Source organism: Pezoporus occidentalis, unplaced genomic scaffold, assembly GCF_034315485.1.
Source record: "Pezoporus occidentalis ecotype Australia unplaced genomic scaffold, CSIRO_AGI_Poc_V1 ctg195, whole genome shotgun sequence".
Classification (NCBI taxonomy): domain Eukaryota; kingdom Metazoa; phylum Chordata; class Aves; order Psittaciformes; family Psittacidae; genus Pezoporus; species Pezoporus occidentalis.
The window spans coordinates 819,738-845,326 of record NW_026913800.1 but is presented as its reverse complement, the minus strand read 5'-3'; the positions used below and the strand labels follow the sequence as shown (position 1 = coordinate 845,326).

Sequence of the window (25,589 nt, the reverse complement as noted above, 5' to 3'; positions counted from 1 at the left end):
GCTCATGAATGTAAGCACGATAGCAAAAAGCATCAGAATTAAATGTTTCGCCAAACCCCATTTCCCCCCTTTCCCTTGCTCCCACTTTCCAGGCACTGTGCCAAGGCTGCCTCACAGATTCTTTGTTCCAGCAGTGGCTGGGGGGTCCCTGATACCCCCTTTATCCAGCAAAAGGCTATGGCACAACATAACAGCTGTGCTAAGTGCAGGCTTACAGGAGATAAGTGTCCTGGCTGAGCACACACACAAAAAGGTTTTGAAGATGGAGATAGCCCTGCATCACAGGATGACACTGAAAAAGGAGGCAGCCCCAATGCCCAATAATCCTTGAAGTCATGCAGGCAAAGTAATTTTCTTCTCCACAAGAAAATTTCTTCTCAGATGGTTAGAAGAAAAAGAGAGCTTGCTTTTTTGATTTATTTTCTGAATGTTATGTTTCCCTTCTTTTTACTCATGTATTTTACACTTGCCTTCATTCTTCAGCACCTTCTCAACTCCCTAACTCGTTTCGCCCTTCAGCCTTCCCTTAAAACCTGTATTATCCCATATCACACTTTAATTTTTCCTCTTTCATAGAATCACTGAGGTTGGAAAAGATCCTTAGTATCGAGTCCACCCAATAACCTAGCACTGCCAAGTCCACCACTAAACCATGTCCCTAAGCACGCCAACACATCTTTTAAATACCTCCAGGGATGGTGACTCCATCACTTCCCTGGGCAGATGGTTCCAATACTTTACAACACTTTTGGGGAAGAAATTGTTCCCAATATCTAACTTAAGCCTCCCACATGCAATTTGAAGCCATTTCCTCTTGTCCTATCACTTGTAACTTGGGAAAGGAGAGAGACACACACCTGGGCACACTGCCAGCTCACGTTCAGACAGCTGTGCTCACCTTTGGCCCAGTGCTTGCAGGTCACTCATATCCATGCCCCAGAACTCTTGTACTTTCCAAAAACTCCTTTTTCTAACCTACCTGCCTGCCTGCAATCCCCAATCGCACTGCCCCTAAGCCGCAGCATGGTTACAGTCTCTTCTGGGGCCGACTGGGAGCTGATGGCTAGCTGGGAAGGGAAGGGAAGGCCTCACTCCCAGCACAGCGGTGCCCAGAGAGTCACCCATGTAGCACAGTGTCCCAGGGACGGCAGGAGCTGAGGCCCGGACGCAGCCGTAAGTGCAACCACTTCAGCATCGGCCGCTACCTTCCCGCCAACACCCAGCGGCGGCACTGCGCCTGCGCGCAGGCCCGAAGGGGCTCAGGCTTCCCAGCGCACACGGCCTTCCCTTGGGGTGTGACGCCAGGCCGCGTCGTCGCTGTGACGTTTGGAGGCGTGACGCAGGCACGCAGAAGGGCGCGTTCGTAAGTTCCCTTCCCCCGCGGCGGTGGGGGCCGCGGCCCGGGGTGGGTGAAGGCCCGAGTGGGTCCCCCCCGGGGCCTGCCGCAGCTGGGGCTCCGAGGCCGTTGACTCCCCCGATCGCGGAAAAGCAGGTCCCGAGCCCGCAGGTCAGCCGCGTCCCCGGCCTGTGGAGCGTGGGTTGCCCCCTGCAACGGTGCGGGACGAGGTGCGTGCGGGGCCTGGTCGTCCCGACAGCCACAGCCGGAGTCCGAGAGCGGCGTTGCGCGGCCTGCCCGGCGGCCGCAGGGCTCGGTGGAGGCTGCTGCCGACGCTGTACGTTACGGTGCTAACGCAGACACCTGGCGCTCCTCCTGTTCAGGTGGTGCCTGCTTCTGCCAACACAGAAGCTGGAGAGTGTGGCTGTGTCTGTCAAATGTGATGTGACAATAAAGATCTACAGAAAGGCTGTTGATTACTGGTTTTTACAAGTCACCGAGATTACTTCTTTTACAGTTCGCTTCCACTTCTTATAGTACACGTGGCCATGAAATGTGCGTTATCAGGGATGCAGCAGATGCCCTCCTGTTTTGTGATGCCGAAATGTGGAAGTATGTGGCCTGTGTAAACCCCCCCCGCCAGCATGAGTCAGAGCTGTGCACAGAGAAACCTCTGAAACCTCGCTGCTGCTTCTGTAAAAGGACAAATACGATGTGCACTTCTAAGGCTCCTCAGGTTTTGGAAGGAACCCGAGAGCCAAAGGGTTTTCATTTGTTCTGTGTCTGCAGAGATGGAGCCATAGGAATAGTGATTGTGCATAACTGGTGCTGAGACCTGCTGGCCTGTGAATTAGAACTTTTTATATTGATAATAATGAAATTAAGAACATATCCCAAGTTTTCAGTGATCTGATGTGGCTGGCTTTGGCAAAATAAGAAAGGAAGTGTTTGAAAGCAGCCTGAGAGAGTTTTGGAATGACTGTGGTAGTGCCTGCAGTGTGGTGGGTTTGAAACAATGCGAGCAGTTGGCTGGTTTATTTTGTCCAAAAGTCATGCTTTAATAAAAGCCTTACCTAGGTCTATGACTGAACTAAAATGGGTGTGATGCATCTTACCTTTTATTGTCAGTCTTGCATTTCATTTCATACTGTCTTGTGCTCAGTTCATTTCTTTTCCCCAGGTTAAGGATATTTCATTGAAGCTTTTTAATGTGTGTTGAAGTCTCAGTCAACAGTTTAGCCCTTAAATGCCATGCAGTTTAGAAATTATTGTCTTGAATTTGCTTGTACAGATTTATTTGAACCTGTAATACGCCACTGAAAAGTATTTTTCGTATTATTATTCCATAATAAAAAGAGGAGGATAGCATAAGGTAAATACACATCTCCCTTGGGTCATGGTAGTTTCTATGTGCAGTTTTTTTGTTGTTTTTTTTTTTCACAGGGCCATTTGACAACACAAATATTGAGCTGCCTTTTTTTTTTTTTCTTTGTCTATCATTTGTATCTAACTACAAATATTGTAGTTAGTTACTTTTAGTACTAGTTTAAGTTAATTTTTAAGTTATTTTTATGCAAATACATATTTTTTTTCTGCTTCAGTAGCTAGAATTGGATTTTTTTCAAACTTAAAGTTTGTCAAAAACTTGAGTATGTTTAAAATACATTTTTTGTGATGCTCTGATATGATGTTCTTAGTGTTTAAAAAAATGTGCTTGGGTAATGATAACTGGAGGATCGGAAGAAAACTAGCACTGTGGTATGGTTCAGGTATTTTTAACTTTGAGGCAGGCTGTTAAAGTAATAGATTGTGGGGTAACTGAAATTTTGTAGTTAAAATGTTTTTCAAGTAATTCATGAAGGAAATACTAGTTTCCTATGTATCCTGAACTTCTCATTTGGGAGAATATCAGAACTAGCAATGGCAGTGACACCATATGGTGAGGTATTTCTGACTTTCTCACATGAAACTTCAGATATATGTAGTGAATGTCATGTTCTTGGTGTACAGGTTCAGTGGTGCTGCATGAGACGAAAGCAGTGTTCTTCATCTGTGACTTGTGGTGTTTCAGGGATTTTTATGTGCAGAGGTAATACTTGATTTGTGGAAGTGGTTTAATATTTTAAATGTCTGTATGAAGCTGGTGATGGTTTCATGTATTTATTTGTACCTAATGAGGTAGGTGTTGTTCGGTCAAATGCTGAAAGTACTTTTATTTGGAACTGGCTGAAAATATTACTGCCGTTGCAATAATAGAAACTTACAGAGTTTTAAAAGTATGTGGTAAAATCAGGAATGTGTGAACTTTATCATTTATTTTAGCAATATTTATTCAGATATTTATTATTGCAATTTGTAATCTCAAGTACTGTTAATGTATGGTGAGCCTCAGAGGAGATGTCATTGTATTGAGGGTAAACATGTTTTAGTAGAATTCTTTTTTATTTACCATTTTCTAAAATGTATGCCTGTGCTTTTTGTTTAGTATGATTTTTAGTCTTTTGCTTAATACATATCCTGAGATACTGCAACTAACTGTTTTTTGTTCTCCTTTTAATAGGAATTAAGATGGATGAAATACTTTCTTTGCCATAGCAGCAGCAGGATGCCTAAGGTGGGTATGTTGAAAGAATATGGTTTATATCTTCAGAGATTGTTTTAATTTTTGATTCTTTGTCTGAACACAAAGAAATTACATGTGATAAGCTTGGGGTTCTTCCCAGTGGTAGATACAGGTAGTTTACTTGCTTTCAATTGTGATAAACTGCTACATGTTCAGTACAGGTTACATGAGTAGGTGCAGACAGCCTTAGGTATCTGATATGCTTTAACTTTGTATCCTTTAATGGAAACGTTTCCATGTGTTCTTTCCCTAAGGTTTGTATGCTGTTGCTTTTGTAAAACTGGACTGAGGAATTACCACGGTGTTTCAGAACCTGTTTTCAGGATTCTGGTTAAATGTAGTCAAGGAAGGAAAAGATTCAGTTGCCATCTAGGTGCTTCCCTTATATAGAGAGTTTTTGTCTTTATGTTTGAGTTGCTGATTGTTGGTTGGTTTGTTTTAAATTCTGTAGAGTCATACAGGGTATATTCCAGTGGGGATATATTCCAATGGAATGTTGAAACAATGAAACGGTATTTTCAGAATTTCCAAGAAAGATATTAGTGTTCAGCAGCAGTAGGAGATGTTTTATGCTTATCCTCATTTGCAGTCAAGATTTTGTCCTTATTTGCTTAGACTTATTGCTTCAAGTTATCATTGTAATTCACTTACAGAGATCCATAACATGTTTTTACATAAAAAGATCTTTTTAAACAAAATTTAAAACATGCATTTTAAAAGATGCATTTTTACAAGACTAACATTGGCAGATAAGAGAGCAGCAGTACTTGAATAATAATTTGGCACTTTCTCATGAAGTGTATTTACACATTCTTACCAAAGTTGAATGAAATGCAAACTACTTCACAATGTAACGATTAAAAATAGTATGTAGACATTTAATGATATTTTTTTTAACTTTGAAAACAAAAAGTTGTGATAAATTTTTTGATTCCATGTTTTTTCTTGCTGGTCTAACAAAAAGGTTCTTACCCTCAGCTTAAAATGGCATTTGGAGAATGCTTTCTTCTTTGTATTGTATTGACTCTCTGTTACTGCTGGTCTTGTCACCTTTCATGAAAACACACAGAAGAGCTGGCTAGAAGTCATGCTGTTCTTCATGTCATATTTGCTACTTAAGTGTGTTTGACTTATAGTACTATATTTGCAGGTACTGGTTTGTCCTTAATAAGCTGATTAAACCTAGTTTAGGTAGTATTCAAGCATTATTTATTTAAAGGACTGATTTAATGGGTATTTATAGTGTAATTAAATGTTGTAGGAAATGTTATCACAGTTGTAGAGTCATACATCTTAATCTGATAATTCTTCCTAGTTAATATCAAAAATGTAATCAAAACACCATGAACCTAACTGTAGTGGAACTGTACTTTGTGTGTATGAAACAAGGATGCCAAACTGCATAAATTAAGGAGAATCTATCTTTGGTTTGTCACTTCAGTCTTTTACCACTTTACCACTTTAGTCCTCACCTAAACTGTGAACTATTCTTGTTATCATTGATTCTTTCTTGCGTATTTTTGAAGGGTATACAGTACTGAAAGCTTTGCCTGAAGCTAGCCTGATAGCTGGTGTCCTGATACCAAACAGGCTCAGTATTGAGCTGTCAGTATACTTTCAACTATTGATTAAATGGAAAAGAAAGAATATAATAGGTAGCTTGATGCATCTTTCAGACTTGTAATGCATTGCGGTTAATTCATTTGTGGTTAAGCTGTTTTTTAGAAAAAACAAAAAGCTTTTTTTGTTTTTGCAGCATGTTGAGGGCTTTTTTCATGGGACCATATAAAGAGTAAAATTATGCAGTACTGAGTAATTAACATATTTATATATTTATTAAAGTGGGACTTTTAGAGGCTGCTATATGATATTAATTTCTGTGTATGTGTCCAGTCATTTAGTTCTGTGGCTTAGCCCTTTATTGTTCTTCTTTGGCTATTTTTTTTTTTTTTCCACCAGAAAGTCTAAGGCCAGGATTGTTGGTTTAGAGAACGTATCATGGTTAATGCCAAGAAGAGGTCATGTGCTGAGGTGAGCTTTGAAGCTGGATTTATCCCAGCCCTGCTGAAATATCTCCATCACAGGAAGTCACTGAAGAAGCTGGAAGGTAGGAGTATTCTTACAGTTTGCTAGAAGATCCAAGTGCAAAAGAGGTGGAAAGGCAGCACATAAAATTTATTTGATAGGTATAGGAGTAGTGGGGGAAAGAAACTACTCCTGCCAGACCTACTAGGACCTATCACTGAAATCGGTTTGGGATATTAGGTGCCTTTTGGGTTATAGTTTCATGGAGAATTTTTGCTGTTTGAGTTTGGCTGACAGATGAGTCAGAGCAAAGTTTTCGTACTCAGTCTACCACGTGAAGCCCTTTGTTATCAGTAACTGCAGGTTGAACTAACTGTAGGAAGTATTTAATGGCTTTACCTGTCCCAAAAAACAAAAATCACAGCAAACAACCCCCTAAAGGTGGCTTGTCTTACTTTTTGGTGCATTATTCATCTGTTGTAAGGGACAGTTGCAAGGGACTCTATTCTTCTAAGAACTTTTCCCTAGGGACAGTGTTCTGAAAATGATGCATGGTGACAAATTACAGCTTAGACCACTGTAATTTCTGTTGTACCCATACTTCTTTACCACTTCACTTTTCTTATATATATGTTTGTGGTTCTTTTGTATGAGCCATAGAAAACAGGGATGTTCTTGTTACTGACATGTAGTTTTGAATATACGTTAGTCTTTTGTGTGCCAGTGATTTTAAATAGTAATGATACAAAATTTAATTTTGGTTGGGTTTTTGTCCGTCATTGGCTGGTTAGCCTCCCAGAGTGAAGTTATAGTCTGCCAGTTTTCTGTGAGTGCCTGGGATCTCAAGATTTATATCTGGCTGATGTTTCAATCAAGTAGTGCTACGTACACCAAGACATGAGATTCTGGCAGTTCTTGGTCTTGCTCGGCTCAAAACAGGGTGGTAAAGAAATAAGGTAGATACATGTTTTTACAAAGCAAGGCCGCAAAGGTTAAATATCCAGCATGATTCACTGCTAATTATTACACCATCCTAAAGGTAAAAGTATGCAAACCCTCAAAATGCTGTTAGGGAATAAAAAAGGATCAGTCTCTAAAAACCTGCATCGTTCTGTTGTGTATGTGAGAGTACTTTGTGTATGATGAGTCAAATGCTTTGAAGTTATCAGAATACTAATAAAATGTCCTAGATTGGTAATATTAATGTTCAGTGTTTTTTTTTCAGCTTTTGTTATCAACATGTTTTGAGGCTTTACTGAAGAAGAAAAGCAGATTGGTGTTGGATTTAGAAAGAAGGGACTGTTGCGTATTACAGGACTGAAATTGAAACCACCCAAATGCCTTCAGCTGGTTTTTGTTATTTTCACAAATAGTTTGTTCTTTTATCAGAGTGTTTAAGGACAGAGAGTTGGGTCAGTCACTCTATTATGTTTTTCCCTAAATGGCAGAGTTAAACTTTACAATACTGTTCATGACTGGGAAAAAAACAAACCCCAAACCTTAGACTTCTGATTCTCTTGGGTTTTTTAGCTTCCAGAGAAGAATAACAATAGGCAGGTGTGATTTCAGATTTTGAATTGCACCTTTTTCTTGGGAACTCTTGTCTAGTTTTGCCTGGATATGTACCCTTTAAGGGTTAATGTAATATATGCCATATTTTAGGATATTTTAGTAAGTTAATTCAGGGATGTTGCATGTTTTTCATAGTTCTGGTAGGGTAGGTGGATGTAGAATGTTCTTGCCTTCTCATGTGTTATGTTTTCTATTTAAGCCCTAATTTTTCAAAGGGCAGGTTTGCTGTATTACATTACAGACTTGTTCTTGCACCAAAGCATACTTTATACCTCACTGAAGGCCTAAAAGTGAAAAGTCCACATACCTGCAGTTTAGGGCAATTACCTTTGCTTAGTCTGCTTTTATGTTCTCTTGTAAACCAGTGATTTTTCTCTCTGGGAAGATACCCCAATGGGCATGTGACAAAGATTTGTAGACTGTAATGGGTGAGATGTGAGGAAGAAATTACACTGAAGGACAAAAAATCAAAGGCTACCTGGCTCAAAATGATAAGTCTTCACATGTTTATAGTGTCACATATTCTAAGTACGAGGCTGGGTATTAAGAATTGTTTCTGAGAGCGCTGTTAACTTCTATGTGTTTGTATTTACAGTCAGAGTAAATGAAGTGTGATGGAGAATAGCATAGGGAATAAAATGCTATGGTAAAAATCAGTATCTTACTGTCATATAGCATGCCATCAGAGTGTATGTGGAGCTGGATGCCTCCCCTAAAAAGGAGGGTGTAGAGGAGAAGGAGATTCAGAGAAAAGGCTAAAAGAGGGGTCTGTGGGGATCAAAATTTCCTTGTATGAAGATGAATTGGAAAAAAAAAGTTAGACTGTTTAGCCTTTGAAAGGCAATGAATATGATGAAGTATAACACAAGTACACAGAATGATGAGTGGTTTGAGAAAAGTAATTCGAGAGCTTTTCTGCTGGTTCATGATGTAAGAGGAAGGGATGGTCTGTGAAATTAGGCCTGCAAACTGAGAAAGAAAACTTGAGAAAGGATATATTTTTTAGTAAATTGGTAAGTCAGAGAGATCAGCAGTCTAGGGGTAATTTTAATTTAGTAAAATTCTAATAGAAATTGGACAATTTAGAGTGCAAGAATATTTACACAGACTCAGATGTGTATTTACACAGATTCCTGAAAGAATATAATCACTCAGCTTTTTGTCCTATATAAGATTATTTATTTCCTTTATGATTTGTAATAAAGCTCATCTAAAAAACTATATATTGATGGTGGGAGTAAAGGAATTAAGTTTGTCCCTAGTTTGTTTACAGGAGAAAGGGTTATAAAATCTCACTTTTTTTTTTTTTTTCTCTCTCTCCCTGTGTTAGGTTATATCTAGGTGAAATAACCACTAGGTACGAGGTCTAATTCTGTTGATCATTCACTGATTTACATTGTTTTCTTGTAAGTAGGGACATTGAGGAAGAAGTTTTGGGAAGTAACACTGGGGTCCTCATCAACTTGGAAAGAAATCATGTAGGGTAGTTGTTTTAAATTATATAGGGCAGGTTTTGTGACTCGCCACTAGTGGGGCATTGTTTTGTTCAGCTTTGATTTTTCTCTTGCCTCAGCTTATGCATTAAGTAAGTATTCCTGTAGTAATTTTATCCAAATCGGTATGTAAGTTTATTCTGTACCTAGGGCAATCAAATATTTAGGGAGGGTGAGATGAGCTAATGCTGGCCTTCTGTGTCATCCAGCCAAGTTCCAGAAAGTATGTAAAAATTCATAAAAAATATCAGTGGGGGTATCTTAATTAAATAAGCATGCTTGTCTCTCTGCCAGACTTCTCTCTTGGCATGGTTCAAGTCTTAGAAATTGTGTTTGCTTTCCGTCTCTATCAAACTCAAATACTGAACTCTGTGATAAAAGCATCAAAAGCAGTGTTCAGCAGAAAAAGACTACGGAATCAGCTGTTGCTCATTCCCACTGAAATGTCCTTTTCACTCTATTTAATGGAGGCTGCAGTTTTCACTTTTGGTGTGTTTAGCAACAGATTGACTTAGATTTGTTGTATTTGGCTCTAGAGCAGCAAAGAGCAGATGTCGGGGAGGTGCCGTGACAGGAATAAAAAAATTCAGAAGGCTTGTGGGAATTTGAGGGGTGAAGGGGAAATCTTCCTCCTATTTTTTCGCTGCTAGAATCCATATTATAAAATTTAGAGTTGGCATTCAATTGAAAACTTGCTGTGCTGCAAGGGTTGGTGCGCTGATGCAGGCGTTCTTTCCCACAGCTCAAATTATGGTAACAGAGTTTATTTATAAAATAAAATATGCCTGTGAAATTACAATTGATACCTTAATTATGGAGAGCTTGCCTAAAAGATGGTAGCTTAGTGACCTACAGAACATTTTCCTGGCTTAGAATAGCCATGATTTATACCAAAACATTTTCTCTGTATGAATTTTAAAAATGGAATTCCCCTGCCAAGGCAGAAAAACTTCAATAACTGAGAGGTCAGGGATGATAAGCCTAAAATAATGGTCAACTTGTAGACGTTATTTAGGGTTGGAACATCAGAAAAATAAGCTTCGCTGTTTTGGGATTGTCACTATTTGGAAAATATGCATTTAAAAGCCACCACTACATTGCCAGTCTTTGCATAAGCAGGTGGGTGCCAGATGTGTGTGGGATCCTAGAGAAGTTTGATGCTTTGTTTTATTTCTTTTCCATTTGCAATGAGCAGAATGTTCAAAAGTTAGTGGCTGCTTTTTTTAATTTTTTTTTTTTTAAGGCTGGAAGTATTTTATCTTTGCCTTGATTAAAAGGCCATTCCTGAAAGTACCTTGTGTAATTTGTTAGTAGAATAATTACTTGTTTATCTTTCTCACATCTGTATTTCCACTCATCATCTACCTGCACTTCAAGAACATATACTGCCACAGTGTAGTGTATAGATTATAAAAAAGTAAATGAGGTGTAATTTGCAGTAGTTTTGATTGCAGGTCACTGTATTTGAAAGTTGTGCCAATTTTCTGTTGTCTTATATGTTTAATGATGTACTTAAGACTTTGTGGAGCCTGAGGATTTTTTTTTCCCTGCAGTGAAAAAGTGTTACTTATACAATAAATCATCTAGAGGGGAGGATAGTAATAAAGCTTCTGCTTTTTCTTGAGATGGTGCTCCTTAATCTTGTATTAGTGGTTTAGAAAACTGTGTTGCCTCCTGCTTTAAGTCTTCCTATTCTAGTGATGGTTGTCATAGCTCTTACCATTTTCTGGAGAGATGGGCTTTGAAATAGAAGAAATGTGTCTTATTGTGTATTTAGTTGGAATTTAATGAAGTGGTCTGACTTCTTTAAAAAAAGCAATTAGTAATAGTGTGGTGAGTTGTTAAAAGAATCGTATGTGTGAGATACGTAATGTACGTGCCCTGTTCCCCTCAGAGCGTACAGAGTCATGGTTGTAGTATGCTGTTTAGATTTGAGAACAAATCTTCCCATATGTTTTGCTGGTGAAAAATGTAAATGCTCTGCTAAAAGAAAACAGAGCAAACCAACTCATCTGTTAGCTGTAGCATGTTGAGTTTCTTGGTTCAGTAGCTAATTTCAGCAGCTTGAAAGTGACAAGCCTGGAAATAATTGTGGTTAGAGCTGCTCCAAGAGGATTGAGTGAAGCCTTTTTGATTTCCTAAATGTAAAGGAAGCCAGGTTTGATCAACAGCTGCTGTGAGGGTTATTCAGACAGTGAGTAAATCCAGTCCAGTGCAGGATTTTGCATTTCTGACTGGTTTCAGGCATGTTCTTCTGCTTAAAGTGAGATGCTGAAACTGTAACCGTTTCATGCATTTGATTAGCATTATTTATGTCTGCCCTATACTTAATTTCTTCTTGATATTCACTGGCCAGTGGTTTTTATGATCTTTTTTTTGTTTGTTTGTTTGTTTTTTTTTCTGTTTTGTTTTGGTTTGTTTTGTGGTTTTTGGGTTGTTTTTTTTTTTTAATTTTGAGGCTGAAAGCTTATTTTCATTTTCAAGATTAAAGTTGAACAAACTTTTTTGATTTTAAAACCAGACTGAGTTTGTAGAAATGCTGATATCTGTAGAAGATTTAGCTGATCAACTTTTGGGAAGCAGAACTGAGACTTAAGAATGCTGCTACCTAGGTTGATGGAAACTCCTAACTATAGAATTGGTTTGTTCTGTGTATGTTTTCTCCTTTTTCAGGAAGATGTTCATTTTGGAAAAAAAAAGCAAAAGATTCACTAACTATAAAAAGTTGATTAAAGAAGTTGTGGAGTAATGGGATTTAGTTGGAATATCAAAGATGCAAGCCAAGGATACAGTGGTGTCTTTATGGTGATGTCTAATAATTTGCAAAGCATCTGCCCCCTTGAAAACAAAAAGTAAAAGAGGAATCATCATTTAGACAATGGACTGTACCTATATACTATTGCAACTGCCCTGTCCTGTCAGAGAACTAGGGCAGGCTTAAGTATCTCAGGTCTTCTTTAACCCTAGGAAATTTTGATGATGGGAGAAACAGTAATTTTGGGCAGTATAAGCCTTTATTTATCTAAGTGGAATTATGTTTTAAAGAGTGTGTTGTTCAATTAATGAAAACGGTTTGCTTGAATTGTCACTTTTTAACATTTTGTACATGAAATACTAGAAAGACTATTTAAAAAATGTTTAAATAATTGAAAGCTTACATATAAACTTCAAAATTTGCTTTAGTACTGGTTGGCACAAAATGACCATGCATGCTTTCTTGAAGGATATTTATGAAGAAGAGTTTCAGATTTTCTTTAGCAGCCTCTCTCTCAAATACACATTTGTGAATGGTGTAGTTATCTGATAATTCAGTCTTTGGCAGTTATATTTAGAAAGCTGCTTTATATTGGGAAAGAGAGAATATTTAGCATGTATACTTGCGGTTAGGAAGAGACTGGGTGGGAATATTAACACGTGTTGAATTGACTAACTGTAGATGCTCTCAACAGAAGAAGTTATAAATGTCTGTGGAAATCTAATTATATGACAAATAATTGTATTTATAAGCTTAATAATTTCTAAACTGATACCTTCAGAATTCTTTTTTTTTTTTCTTTTTTTTCCCCCACTATAAAGGGGGTTCACAGGCCCAGACTATGAAATTCTTTAAGTTTTTTAAAGTTAATTATGGTTTTTTGTCTAGAAATAAGATAAGTGCCTGTAACCTGTCCATTAAAAAACATTACTAGTACTGCTGCATTACCAGTTTTCAGATATTAAGTCTAAAGAGGTTTTGTAAAGAGCAGATGTGATTAAGTGGAAAATGTTGTTGATTTATTTGAAAGGAATGCTCACCTTCTGACATGCTGCCTACACTTCAGAGGTACAGGAAGCACTTCCCAGTGCTGTTGTTATCAATTCATTTGCATGGTAACAGTCCTTGTAGTTGGCTCATGGCTTCTAACAGACTTCAGACCCATCAGTTCACCTTGCTGAAAGAAAGGCTTTGGTTTTTCTGAATGTTTGAACCATCACTGGTCACTAAAAAAGCAGTAGCGGTATCACTGGAAGTCTTTTTGCTTTACATGTACAAGTATCTTGCAACAATACGGAGGTATTTTTCTGACTGACCAGCAAATGTTGTTGTTTGCTGTGGATAAATTTGTGTTGAGTTTATAGCCATGGAAAATTTAGTGTCTCATCATATATTGCAGTTTTTGGCCAACATCATTTATGGATATCATACTGTTGAATATTTATTCTGCTGTGGAGACAGACAAATTTAGGAGAAGTGACTTTAATCTCAGAAGAACTTGTGTTGATTGGGAGAGTTAGTTCAGTTTGTTTTTGCTTATCACCAACCCTTAGAAGTGGGATTAAGTTTAGTGCAGGAGAAAATGGAACATTCAGTTTGTTTTCAGAATGAGGTCACATTGCTTGTCTCTTCAGCCTCCATCTCAGTAAAACAGTAGAAAGTATGATTGTTTCATATTTCAGTTTTATCTCCTGAAGAATAGGAGTTAACAGTTACTTGTGCAGGCCGTAATGTTAGCAATGACTTTTCGGCATTCTTGATTAGTAGATCTTTACTACACTGTATCTGCCTTGTTTGCATGCCCATGCCCAAAATTCTCATGTGCTTCTTTTGTATTTTATTTTATTTTTTTTACCCTTGATTTTATTTATTTGGCAATTCCATTGGGCAGGTAGCTGAGTAGACTGCAGTCATGCAGATGTGGCTCGAGCACGTGGTGTTAGAGATGGCAAAGACCAGCCTTAGATGTGAAGGCAAGAAAAGGAAACGAAGTAGAAGAGAACACATGAATAGAGGGGAATAACTGAGTGACAAGTTGGAAGAAAAGAAGCTGAAATGCTGGTATAGAGGTGCTCTGCAAATGCAGTGTGTGGTTTGTAATTTTAAGAACAACTAAAGAAGCATGTTGTTTAAATGAGGTAATTTATTGATTTTTTTAATAATAAAAGTATCTATTTCATTTTTGGGTAGATCAGATGTACACTAATACTCATTTTACAGGAGTTTACTGTTTTTGTTTCCTAAAATGAGACTATATTCATCATTGTTTTAATGAACAAATTAATAAAAACACTAGTATTTGATTGCTTTATTGCTCATCTCTTGTCTGATCAGGGTTATATGCACATACTTTGCAGCATCATCTGTTGGTGGATATAAAGGAATGCAATAATCCTTAGTAGGGAGCTTAAAAAAAGTCTCTTTCTTCATTAAAATGTTTCCCAGTTCTGTATGAAGAGCATGCATGTATGAGCACTGTTCACTTTCCAGAAATGGCAGTTGAAGGTTTGTAACTAGATTGAACTATAGTCAGATTATTCAAATTCCCTCATGTCCCTAGAGAATACAAGTTGTTTCACCAACAAATACATAGGGTGGCTTAAGCCTATTCTGTTGAGCTATGGGGTATATTTCAGAATCTGGGAGATCGTTTTTATGGAATAGGTAACTGAGAGAGTTAGCATTCTTGCTCAGATAATGCACTGTTTATTTTGGAAGGGAATTTCCCATGTCTAAATAAGAACAAGATGTTTGACCACCTTCTAGGGAGGAGACTGTTTGGTCAGCACAAAACTGAAAGAAAAAAGTCAGAAGAGACAACTGACCATTCTTAAGTAGTGTTTGAAATGTTTTCATGTTTCTTCTGGGCTTTAATTATACTGCAGATACATGGCAAGAAGAAAGACCAGAGGTTTTGTTCTTTTCTTGGTAGTATAGCTTTATCACATTGTTGGGAATTTATAGCCTAGTAATATATAGTGTTTTTTCCATTCCTGTTTTTTGCAATTGGTTTGCACAGCCTCATAGTTTGGCAGCCAAGAACTCACTTTTTCATGATTTTTTTGGCATGAAAGGGTTACTGTTCACATTTCCTGTGTAATTCCTTCTGATCTTGCTGGGCTGTAATTACTTTCTTGATGTTAAACATTCCCAGGCTCCTATAACCTTCTAGCCTGCTTACGCTGGCCAAGTTTGTCCCAGGTGATCATGTGGGCGAGCCTCCTGTTTTTGAGGATAAAAATCTCTCCTTCCTGTGGAAGATAGGCTACATACTCATTCCTTTGCTGTGCAATCCCAAGAGAAATCTTTTTAAAAATAATAATAAGGTAACACATCACTCTTTCAGAGTCAGATTTAGCAGCCAAATAGATGACAAATCAAGTGTGTGGGCTTAGAATTCGCTGAATCTTGGTTGAATGACTGCTAGTGCATATTAAAGATTATTTTTTCTTAATACATTTGGAAAATAGGTTATGATATAAAAAAGACAGATTTTGACTGTAGCTTCTTACTTTTGACTGTATAATTGGCAAATCATTTAAAGCTTGCTTGAATGTAGAACTACTTAGTTGAGCTGCTAGGTTGTTTTTTTTTTTTTCTTTTGAATTCTTTGCAGTAGCTGTGACTCCGACAAAAAAGGAGAGGCTATTACTCAGTTCTTCTTTCCCATGTAGTTCAATCGTCCTGTATGTCTTCTGATTTTCAGTTTGTGGTATATAAGCAGTAAACACAAGGTATTATTTTGTTTTTAAATAGAAGTGACTGCATACTGCTAAAAAATGTTGGCTTCAGAAGTGTGGGAACTGAAGTGTTGTATTCTGTGAAGACACTGAAAGGTCCTATGTGCCACTGCTCAGCGGCTCTTCAGCTTTAATCTAGAGGATCCACCTGTAAGAATGCAAGTGAAGTTTGCTTTCCATGACCTTTATGCTGTTTTCTCACAGTGCCAAGAAAGATGCAAGATGGTGATGGCAGGATTTTTTTTAGGGTGTGAGGAGTTGTAATGTGCTGATATACTGACAGCAGTGGGTTGTTTGGTTTAGGGTTTTTTTTGTTGCTGACAATGTAATGTCAAGAGGGAGTAGCTGGAGGTTTTGCGCACCATCGGTTTAGGAAGCCCAGATTCTGGTACTTCATTCAAGAGTGATCTTATTAGCTTATTGTCCTGCTACAGATAGTTGTGGTTTTTTTTCTCCTAATCCTACTTTTATTACATTGTGCATTTAATTAGCCACTTTGTGAAATTCTCAGGCTGCACTATAGTTCGATTTTGTTTAGCTGTGGTATTGTGCTTACAACTCAGATGCTCAGAAGTCTTCCCAGTAACTGACCGACTGACTGAAGTCTTGTGAATGCATGGCTGCGTGTGAGCTCAGTGTGTTTATTACTTGGAAGAAAATGTTATGTAGGTAATAAACTGTAGCAGTTTGAGTCCTATTGTTATTTTAATTCTCATGCATATCAATGCCTGTGCTTTACTATATAAATAGAAGTTAGAGCAGTTGGTGTGCATATTGTTGGTGTGCATATTGCTAGTGTGCTGCTGTGCTAGTGAAGGATAGGAAAAATACATTTTAATGAAAATGTCTTTTTAATTTTTATCAGGAAGTCTTCTTGAATTTGATGGCTTAATTATAATTGGAGTGCAGTCAGTATGCTACTCAATTCTTAATTGCATACTCTGTCATATAACTGGGAACATGGCTGTCAGATACGCCTGTTTTTGTTGTTGTACCCAGAGGTTTTTGTTATGATATTTTTCAACACACAGAAATCTGGCTGTTGCATAAGCTATTTATACAATAGTCTTGTGAAAAAAATGTGAAGCACCAAGTGAGTAGAGCTACACAGAAAGAAGATACCGCTGATGTCTTGCAGTTAGTGTTCCTTTGTCATTTTGTCATGGCCTGCATGTGATTTCCAGGTACCTGAGATTTTGTAGGAAACTTCATATGAAGAGGGCTGACCTCAACACATTCACTTGGGTATGCGCTAAACACATAGCAAACATTCTAGGTTTCCAGTGCAATAAAGTGCAGCAGGATAGTGCTTCAGTTAAAGCTTTTCTCAGAACAGTTTACTTTTGTCTTTATATTAAGAAAAACACTGATGAATTTAGAGTTAGTTGAAAGTGAGTGCAACTGTACTGAAGCCTGCGTTCTGTCTAATTCGATGTATAGATCATCTTTCCTTGCTGTTTTCCTGTTTAATTTTACTCCTGCTCAGATGAAGACAGTGAGGAATTACACTTTATGTTGTAATTAAAGGTCACCTGTTTTGAATTTACTTTGTAAAGTGCTTAGAATGTAACTGAACTGACTCTCCATTATGAATTTCACCTTTGCAGTAGAAAATACCCTTCATACAAGAAAAAATTACCTTCATACCTTTCATACAAGAAAAAAAATTTCTTGTATGAAAAATACAGTGATTTCAGAGTCCTATGCAAATTACCGTCTGGTTTTTGTGTAGAAGGCATTAAAGGATGTAAACTAGTACTGTTCTTGTGTTTGTGTACATGTTGATCTTCTGCTGGTTTAACTTAAAACTTCTGGATTTAGATGTCTCTAATGTATTGGGAGCAAGGTGATGCATGTAGCTCTGATGCGACGGAGAACAGGATTTCATCTAAGTATATTTAGTAAAAAGAAAGGAACTGTTTGGTTTTAAAAAGCTACTATACAATTGAGGAATTACTTGAATTAGGTTAGCTTTTATACTTTCAGACAATGTAGTCAGCTGTGGTTTTATATTCAGAGTTCTACAAGTTCTCTCTTTGAGAAGACATGTAAATTACTGTTATGACAAAATGCATAAATATGTCTAGGATTTGATAGTAATTAATTCATTTCACTTATCTAAGGAAAGATTAAGTGCCTCAGTTTGAAACTGGCTATAAAAAGTAACGTAAACAAATTTAACACACATTGGGTATAACAGCACATTTTGTAGAACTACAGGCACTTTTTTTTAAATGCAGTGGTTTCTCACTTTCAGCATTCACAAACTGAAGTTTAGTCACAGAGCGCCTCTTGACTGGATTTAGAGCACCTCTTGACTAGATTTTTAAGGGCAATTTTTATGTGCCTGGCTTTCTTGAGTGACTTGAACTACATATAAGAAAGTATTAAGTGCTACTAACATGATTAGCACTTGACAGAATTATGTTATTTATTACTGGTGTGCAAAAACGAATGATTGAGTGTTCTTAGATTTGTCCTGGTTCAAAAGATGCTGTGTATCAATTCATGGGAGAATCTCACAGCACATGTTAATTGCGCAACTGTGTTTCAGGATTTTTATTCTAGAATAGATACTGGATTTGGTGGGCTGCTAACATAAGAGTCCCACAACATGGACTTCAAAATAGATTCTTGTGCTTTGAAGAGGCTGACCTTGAGTATCAACCAGTTCTCCAGGGCTCTCTTATGTTCCAGGCTAGGCTTTTAAGGAAACAGAAATGTTTCCTTAAGTCCAGGACTGTGATTTTGATACTAGTCTTGATTGCTTTTCTCAGGATTTTAAGATTCACCATCTACAGCTAAGGCTGCCATTGACTTTCACATTCCTGACCAGTTCTTTCTTTCACTTCCCGTCACTTTTGAAAACTATGTTAAATCATCACCGTATTTTCCTTCTGAAAACATTTAAGCCTTATTATAAAATGCTTGCAGCATGTAGGAGAATCAAATGCTGGAAAGTTAGGCAATACAACTACAGTTTCCTGTTCTTGGTAGGAAATAAGGTTTTTACAACCCAAATGTTAGAGGAATGAAATACTCTTCTGCCTGTTGTTGCTTGAAAATGAAAATGTTTGGCATAAAAGCTTGAAAATGTTCTTGAAATATTAATGGAAATGTTTTCTTAGTTTGTCAAAAATGTATATGAGGAAGGAAAGAGGAATAGAGCAGTTTGTCAGACTGCATAGTTGCTACTTGAGACAAAAATCTCTCTTCTGTTACACTGCCCACTCAGAATTGCTTGGTTTGAGCACTGCTTTTTAAGGAGAAAAAGCAGGCATCCTGGGTAAAACTGCCATCTTTTGTTTAAAAAATGAAATGGGCATGATTTCTGTAGCTTAAAATTAGATAATACTCAGCTGACAAAATCAACTGTGCATTAAAGACTTGGCACTGAAGATAGTAATTTCAGCTTAGATAAGAATATCTTCCTTTATAATAAGTTAGTTGGTGGACTGTTGTCTTGGACCTGGTGATCTACAGAAACTCTTGGTTTCTGTATCATAACCATTGAGAAAAAAACAATTTGTTGTTTATCTGAAATAATTGAAACCATAGCATGTGAACATAATTGTTATTGAATTTCAGGTGGCATTGTTTTGTTCTGGAATGGGAAACAGAAAGTTTGGGGTACTGGAGTGATAATTTTCCCACTTACACCTAATATTTAATAGTTCCAATTTTTGTTTCTGATTGATTCATGTGGTTTTGAAAGTATCACTTTTCCGAGTTCACAAAGCATGCATCCAGCCTATATGCATTCACTGGATTTGTACTAAATAAAATGATTTTTAAAGGGAGAAAACCCTCTGTAAACACCCTTTCTCTCTGCAATTTATTGATGTTTGCAGTAATATAACAAGCAAGATCCCAGGTGTCTGTTATTTCTGACCATTTACAATAAGCATTCAAGGTCAGTGATGGAAATACCTTACCCTTACTGACTTGTTTAAACATCTTCTGTGCCCCGTAGATAAATAAAGGAAAAAAAGATACCTGATAGGTTTTGCTAATGTTTAGTTTTACTGCCTGGTTTACCACATTTAGAGACTACTGTTTAGCAGGCAAATAAAAGTGGATGAAGTGTAATAACAGACATGCTGGCATTTTTTATTTTTTTTTGTGCTAAGAGAAGATGAAGCATCATGACATTTGTAACATCTGAGGTGAAGTACCCCCCACACCACCCCCACTCCCACCCCTGTGATTTGATTTTTTTTTTTTAAGCTATGTCTATATTTTTAAGGCTTTTTAATTGTATGGTTTTAGATGGACAGTCATGAATATAGAGAACTTTAAAAGATACTTTACAGTTTGCAAGAGGTTAGGAAACAGGAGCACAAGACATTTTTTGAATATAAGTATGTTTATCCTGTGTAGAAAAAGCCCTATTCTTGCCGTCTGGTCTGATGCCTGAAGTAGTCTTATGCTTTCTGTGTGGTCTCCCAAATGTATATATATTGGAGGCTTCTTTTAAAAATCCTATCCAAAACTATGCATTTCAGAATCTTAAAGCTTTTTCTTCCGTCTATATAAAATTCATTTGGTTTCCAATCTGTGGATTTTCATCATCTTTAAATACAGTAGGTGTTACAGCTGTCACAGTGGACAGTTTTGCGAATACTTACAGATTATGTTTGTATGTAACCTGAAATATTGAGAAAATGAGTTACCTATGTATTTTTAAAGGTAACTGTCACCAATGGAAATACCTATTTTATTAGATTAATCAAAGGACTGTGGGTTTAAGTGGAACTCTTTGTCATTGCCATTGCATGGTTGGTTTTTTTTTAAGATTAATTCAGTTCAAACTTGCAGCATGATCAGTGACATTTACATGCTATGGATCATGAGACCTGCATGCAGTAAGTGAATTCGCACAGATCAGAAATATCTGTGGAAGAAAAGTGGGAAATGTCTTCAGCAGTTTTCACCATTATTTTTTCTCTCCCCTTCTGTGCTCTAAAATAAGTTGGACTGGAGGAATGAATGTTTGATGCAGAAGATGCAGGTTGTTGGCATGTACCCAGCGCACATGTAAAAATAAAAAGTTTAAGCTAACCTTAAGTTATTTCATTATTAGTTAAAGGCAAATGGGCTTTACAGAGAGAAAATTAATGTAATAGAGATAATATGCAGAGTTTTCTGCTTTGCTGCAAGGGAAGCATTGATTTTTATTTGTACAGAAATGCATTTGCTAATGTTCTTTTTGTATTAAAACTCTTATCTAAATCTTCTGGGATATTTGTCAGATTGTAGATTTCTGGTATTTAATGCTAATTTTTAGAGGTAAAGCAAAATCACTAATTAAAAAAAGCCCAGACCAAATCACAGCTTTGTAATGAAAGTGATACTGGACTGAAATAACCTGTATGTTAAAACATTTTTATGAGTGTCTACTGAAGAACCTCTGTGAAAACTAAAATGTCACAACAAAACCATACAGATTGTTCTGTGGTCTTGTATATTAAACATATTGTTGCCTACATGAACAGTTCTCACAATTCAGAAGACAAGTAACGTGGTACTGTGCCAGTGTTTTAACTGACAAAATATATTGGAGGTTTTTTATAAATGTAATTCATATTCTAGAAACATGAGCAGTTCCTTAAAACTTGTTCTGTACTGAATAAAGCAAAATTAGGACAATTGAGCTTGCTGCATGTACAGGGAGTTTGTGCTGATAGGTGGCCACTGATCAATTTCAGAAGCTTCTTGAATACCTGTTCAGACATAAAAATACATCAGTTTTCTAACAAATAAAATCCATATTATTCTAGTTGATTCTATGCAGGTGTTCCTTCTGATGTGTGTAGAATAAATAGTGTAGATGTGTTAGGAACAGTGACCTAACTTTACATGTTCAGAGCCAATAACAAGTTCTACATGCACATATCTCCTACGTCACTTTTTAAAAGAGAAGCAAACTTTAAAAACAAGGAATACTTGAGCATAAGAATCTGACTAACTTTACAATTACTTGCTCATTTAGATACACCAGAGCAATTCTTCTTTTAGGAAACACAATTTATTTGGTTAAAACAAGGTAAGAAGGGGAATGAAGTTAGCAATACAGTTTAAAGTATGGGGAGCTGAGGATGGCAAGCACTACATAGCTTCAAGACAGTTAGTTAAGGAGGTAAAGATATTAATAAAAAGTTGTGGGCAGCAGAGTACAATAGAGTTCTTTAAATACAGAGGTTGTTGAAGGGTATAAAAGCTTAGTAACAGAAGTCCTATAACGGGCAAGGATGGTAAATTTCTGCTGTGCAGAAAAAGGCATAAATATTCAATAAATATTATGTTCTGTATTCAGAAAGAGGCTGGATTATGTTTTTACATCTCACCTCCTCCATCATTAGTGATTTAAAGAACATATCACTGTACCAGCAACTGTTAATGTTAAATGTTTTTAAATATGCTGCATTGGCACCAACAGCTACTAAAAGAAAAGCTTAGAAGCTATATGAAGTATTAATTTTGAGTTTTAACAAATCATGGAACAGTGAAGAAATTCTAGAAGGCTGGAGGGAAAGGGAAGCTAATGTGCTCAAATTTAGAAAGTATATGCCTTGAAAAGGCATAGTAGTATGCCGTCAGTGAAAATTTTTAAGAGGAATTACATAATTCAAGTTGATCTGACTGGGCAAGTCGGGCACAACCTCATATTGCTGCATGGGGTTATTCCATGGGAAGGTGCTTGCACTTGCCTTCACCCTTACTGAGTTTCACAGATTCCTGGTAACTCTTTCTTCCAGCCTCTCTAGGTCCTTTTGATTAGAGGCCCTACCCTCCAGGTCCCAGTTTCGTATCAACTGCACATATGCTAGCAGTGCACTTTATTGCATTATCCAGGTCATTAATAAAGGTATTAAACAGTGTTGGCCTCAAGATTGAGCCCAGAAGCATGCCTCTGGTATAAGTGATTGCCAGTTGAGCTTTATACCACTGATCACCACCACCCTTTAGCCTGATGGTCCAGCTGGTTTTCCATGCACCTTATCATCCAATACATATCTTGCCAATTTGCTTGCAGGGATACTATAGGAGACCATGTCAGAGACCTTCACAAAGTCAAAATACACAGCACCCACTGCCCTCATTTTATACACAGCACTAGCCATATCATCACAGAATATAGTTAGGTTAGTTAGGTATGCTTTACCCTCGATAAATATGTGCTGGCTGTTCCCAGTCTCGTCATCCCTAACGTAGCTGAAAATAGCTTCAGAGAGGCTTTGCTCAATAACCTTGCTATGGACTGAGATTATGACAACCAAAGTTTAAATTTTGCCATAACGTACGAATTAGTGCCTCTATTAAAAAAAAAAAATAGGTGTTTGGTTATTTAATTACCCTAACTGAGCAGAACTTCAGTGTCAGAATCTGAAGACTTGACAGTACAGGTGTCCCAAAGCATGTTTTTTTATGGGAAATAAATGAAAAGGTACTCTGTGTCAAACCACAAAACCCTAGTTGTGTTAAAAGCTTGGTCATGCTTAATTGTTTTTCTCTTGAAGTACTAATTTAGTTTGGTCTTGCTTAGTTTGAGATTTAACTGAATGAATTAGGAAGACAAATATCCTTAGGAACAGAAGGCAAAGCTGGAGGCCCATAGAGAAAGAAGAATGTTCCCAGGGTTAGCATAGTCTGCACACCACAGCTGGTTGCTGGACAGTGGCCAGGAATAATTTTGACATGTTTATTTCACATTTTTTCTCCATGAACATGTTTTGGGGACACTTCATTAAGTATGGCTGATAGTCTTTGAAGCTCTGCACCTTTAACATTTTACAAACAGCAAACAGGATGGTGGATACAAAAATGAAAGTTATATTGGCAGGGACTATTTGCCCAATGAAAACAACACAAGATAAATGAGTGAAGGCAGTGGGCTAGGACAGGTTAGACTTTATTCTTTTTTGTATGTTTATCTGTGTGAAGGTTTTTGTAATGACAAGGTATATTTATCAGTAACATTGTGCTGATAGACAGTAATAAATCCTGTAAAAAAGGTATAATTTAAGTAAATCATAGTATATGGATATACACTTTTGTCTTGCACATGTCCTGTGTACTACTTGGTGAATGGTGTGCCAGTTTGAACAGCCACTGTTTTATGTTGCTTCTTGATGCTAATCAGTCAAGCAGTGTCACCAACTCTAAGATAAGCTTATAGAATATATTTGTCTATCTAAATTTTACAGTTTGTATTAAGAAATGTGTTTATATGAGATTGGCTATAGAATATACTCTTTTGTATTCTGGCTGTTCTTAAAATAAACAATGTATCAGTCACTTTGGCCCAGCAGTTGCTTTGTCAGTTAGGTCAGACTACCGGGCTCTCCCAACCAGAGAACTGGGGTATTCCATGCAGGAAAGTCCATTGAAGTGGTGACAGTCCTTTCCCAGAAAATGAGAGGAGTGTGACTGTGCAAAGAATGCAGGCAAACAGCTGAATTTCTTTGCTGGGGTCTGTATGCAATAGTTTGGGCACAGCAGCAGGAAGGGAGGATGCTCCTCAGCACATAGCTGGCCACTTGCTTCTCTTGGTGCAGTGTTAACAAGGGTTCTGCAGCTGTCTCTGTTGCTTTGGCTGTGGAAGTTGAACTGCCCTTAATTTTGCAAGATAATTTTGACTTCATTAGTTATGTGTTGGGAATTCTTTTAATCTGCAAGTGTAAAATGTATGCAATATTCTTTAATGCTTAAGGTGCTTACTATGACAGAACTTACATAAAATGTGACCTTTTCATTTTTTCACTAAACTCAGAACTCCTGAGTTTTATGAGGGCATTTCAGTGAGATTATGATCTGATTTGTAAACTAATTTGATGATTCTTCTAGTGTAGAACAGTTCATTACGTGCTTAGACGGCAGTAAAAGTGGAAGCTATACAGGATTTAACTTGCTTATGCCACTCATTAGATTTTTACAGGGTTTTTTAGTGTGTCTTGTTAAGAACATATTCCTTTCTGGTGAGTAAGATCGTGTTTGGGAAACATAGGATTTAATTCATAGTTGGGCAATGTTTATAATGTTCACCATGATTAAGAAAATCCAGCTACTATGTTTACATCTCTGGCTTTAAAAGTCTGTGTGTTCTTAAAGTGTACTGGGCATGCAGCTTTTGAGGAGAAAAAAGGTGCTTAGCCCTGAAACACAGTGTAGGCTAGCAATGATAGAGGCAAAGTTTGAGGGGAGAATCCGTGTAGCACCAGAACAGTTGAACAGTTCTTTGTACAGCCGACTATTTTTCTGGTGTATTTTTCAGTACAGGGCAATCTGCAAGCACCAGCTGTGCCTCACAACAGTTAACACATTCTCAAGTGAATACTTCTGTAGAATTTGCAGGTTAGTTTTGAATTTAGCTGAAGAAAATAGGCCTTTTCCTTCAGCGTAACAAGCTAAATATTTCAGTGTGTAATTTGTTCTAAGAGCTTTTTTCACTGAGAGAAATTAAGCCTTAGAATCTAGTATGCTTTGATTGGTTTTAGGCATTGTGCATTGTTTTCTTTTTTTGTCCCTAATACCCTTTTTCTCTTCTTTGTTTCTTTAACTGTTCAGAAATGTGTGTTACAGGTGAGCCCTTTGGGGGGGGACTTTCTCCTAAAAGTCAGTAGTTGGTATGTGATTTTAATTTTAACATCTTGGAAATACATACCATGTTGGCCTAGCTCATTTACTGCTGGATCAGTCACAGTCATAGGCTGGCCTTCTCGCTTTGTCCTCTATGCCATGTAATAGTAAGCTTCTTATTTATTTGTTTTCAGTTCTCGAATACTTCAGTCTGCAAATAATACAATTGAAATTACTTTTTAAAATGTGGTATAATTTTTTGCACTGAAGATATTGCTGCACAGACATTATAAATGTCAGAATGTAGCTTTCTGACTGAAAGCTCTCTGGTTGACTTTTTAAGAAACTCTGTAATGAAAATTGTTACAGAAACTACAATGCTTACTTAATTTATTTAGTAAAATGGCAAAATTTAGTACTATGCTCAAGTTTGCACTGTAAAATCGAAAGAAATTCCATTATTTGA

At 37.2% G+C, this 25,589-nt stretch overlaps 1 protein-coding gene across 11 annotated transcripts in view; it reads left to right on the top strand.

Annotated features, from left to right (window-relative positions):
* Positions 1-1,254: 1,254 nt before the first annotated feature.
* ZNF438 (zinc finger protein 438) overlaps positions 1,255-25,589 on the top strand; it is a 51,900-nt gene continuing 27,565 nt past the window's right edge. For 2 of the 11 annotated variants that reach the window (XM_062617360.1, XM_062617351.1), the window contains exons 1-2: positions 1,255-1,363; positions 3,897-3,950. Coding sequence is in view for 4 of the 11 variants with exons in the window: in XM_062617355.1 (XP_062473339.1) it covers positions 5,958-6,066 (109 nt within the window). In the remaining 7 variants the exon portion in view is untranslated. Of the gene's footprint in view, positions 1,364-1,430; positions 1,949-2,015; positions 3,426-3,896; positions 3,951-5,918; positions 6,067-12,834; positions 12,920-25,589 lie in introns of those variants that run through there. The other 9 variants (XM_062617361.1, XM_062617350.1, XM_062617355.1 and 6 more) reach the window with 8 other exon arrangements.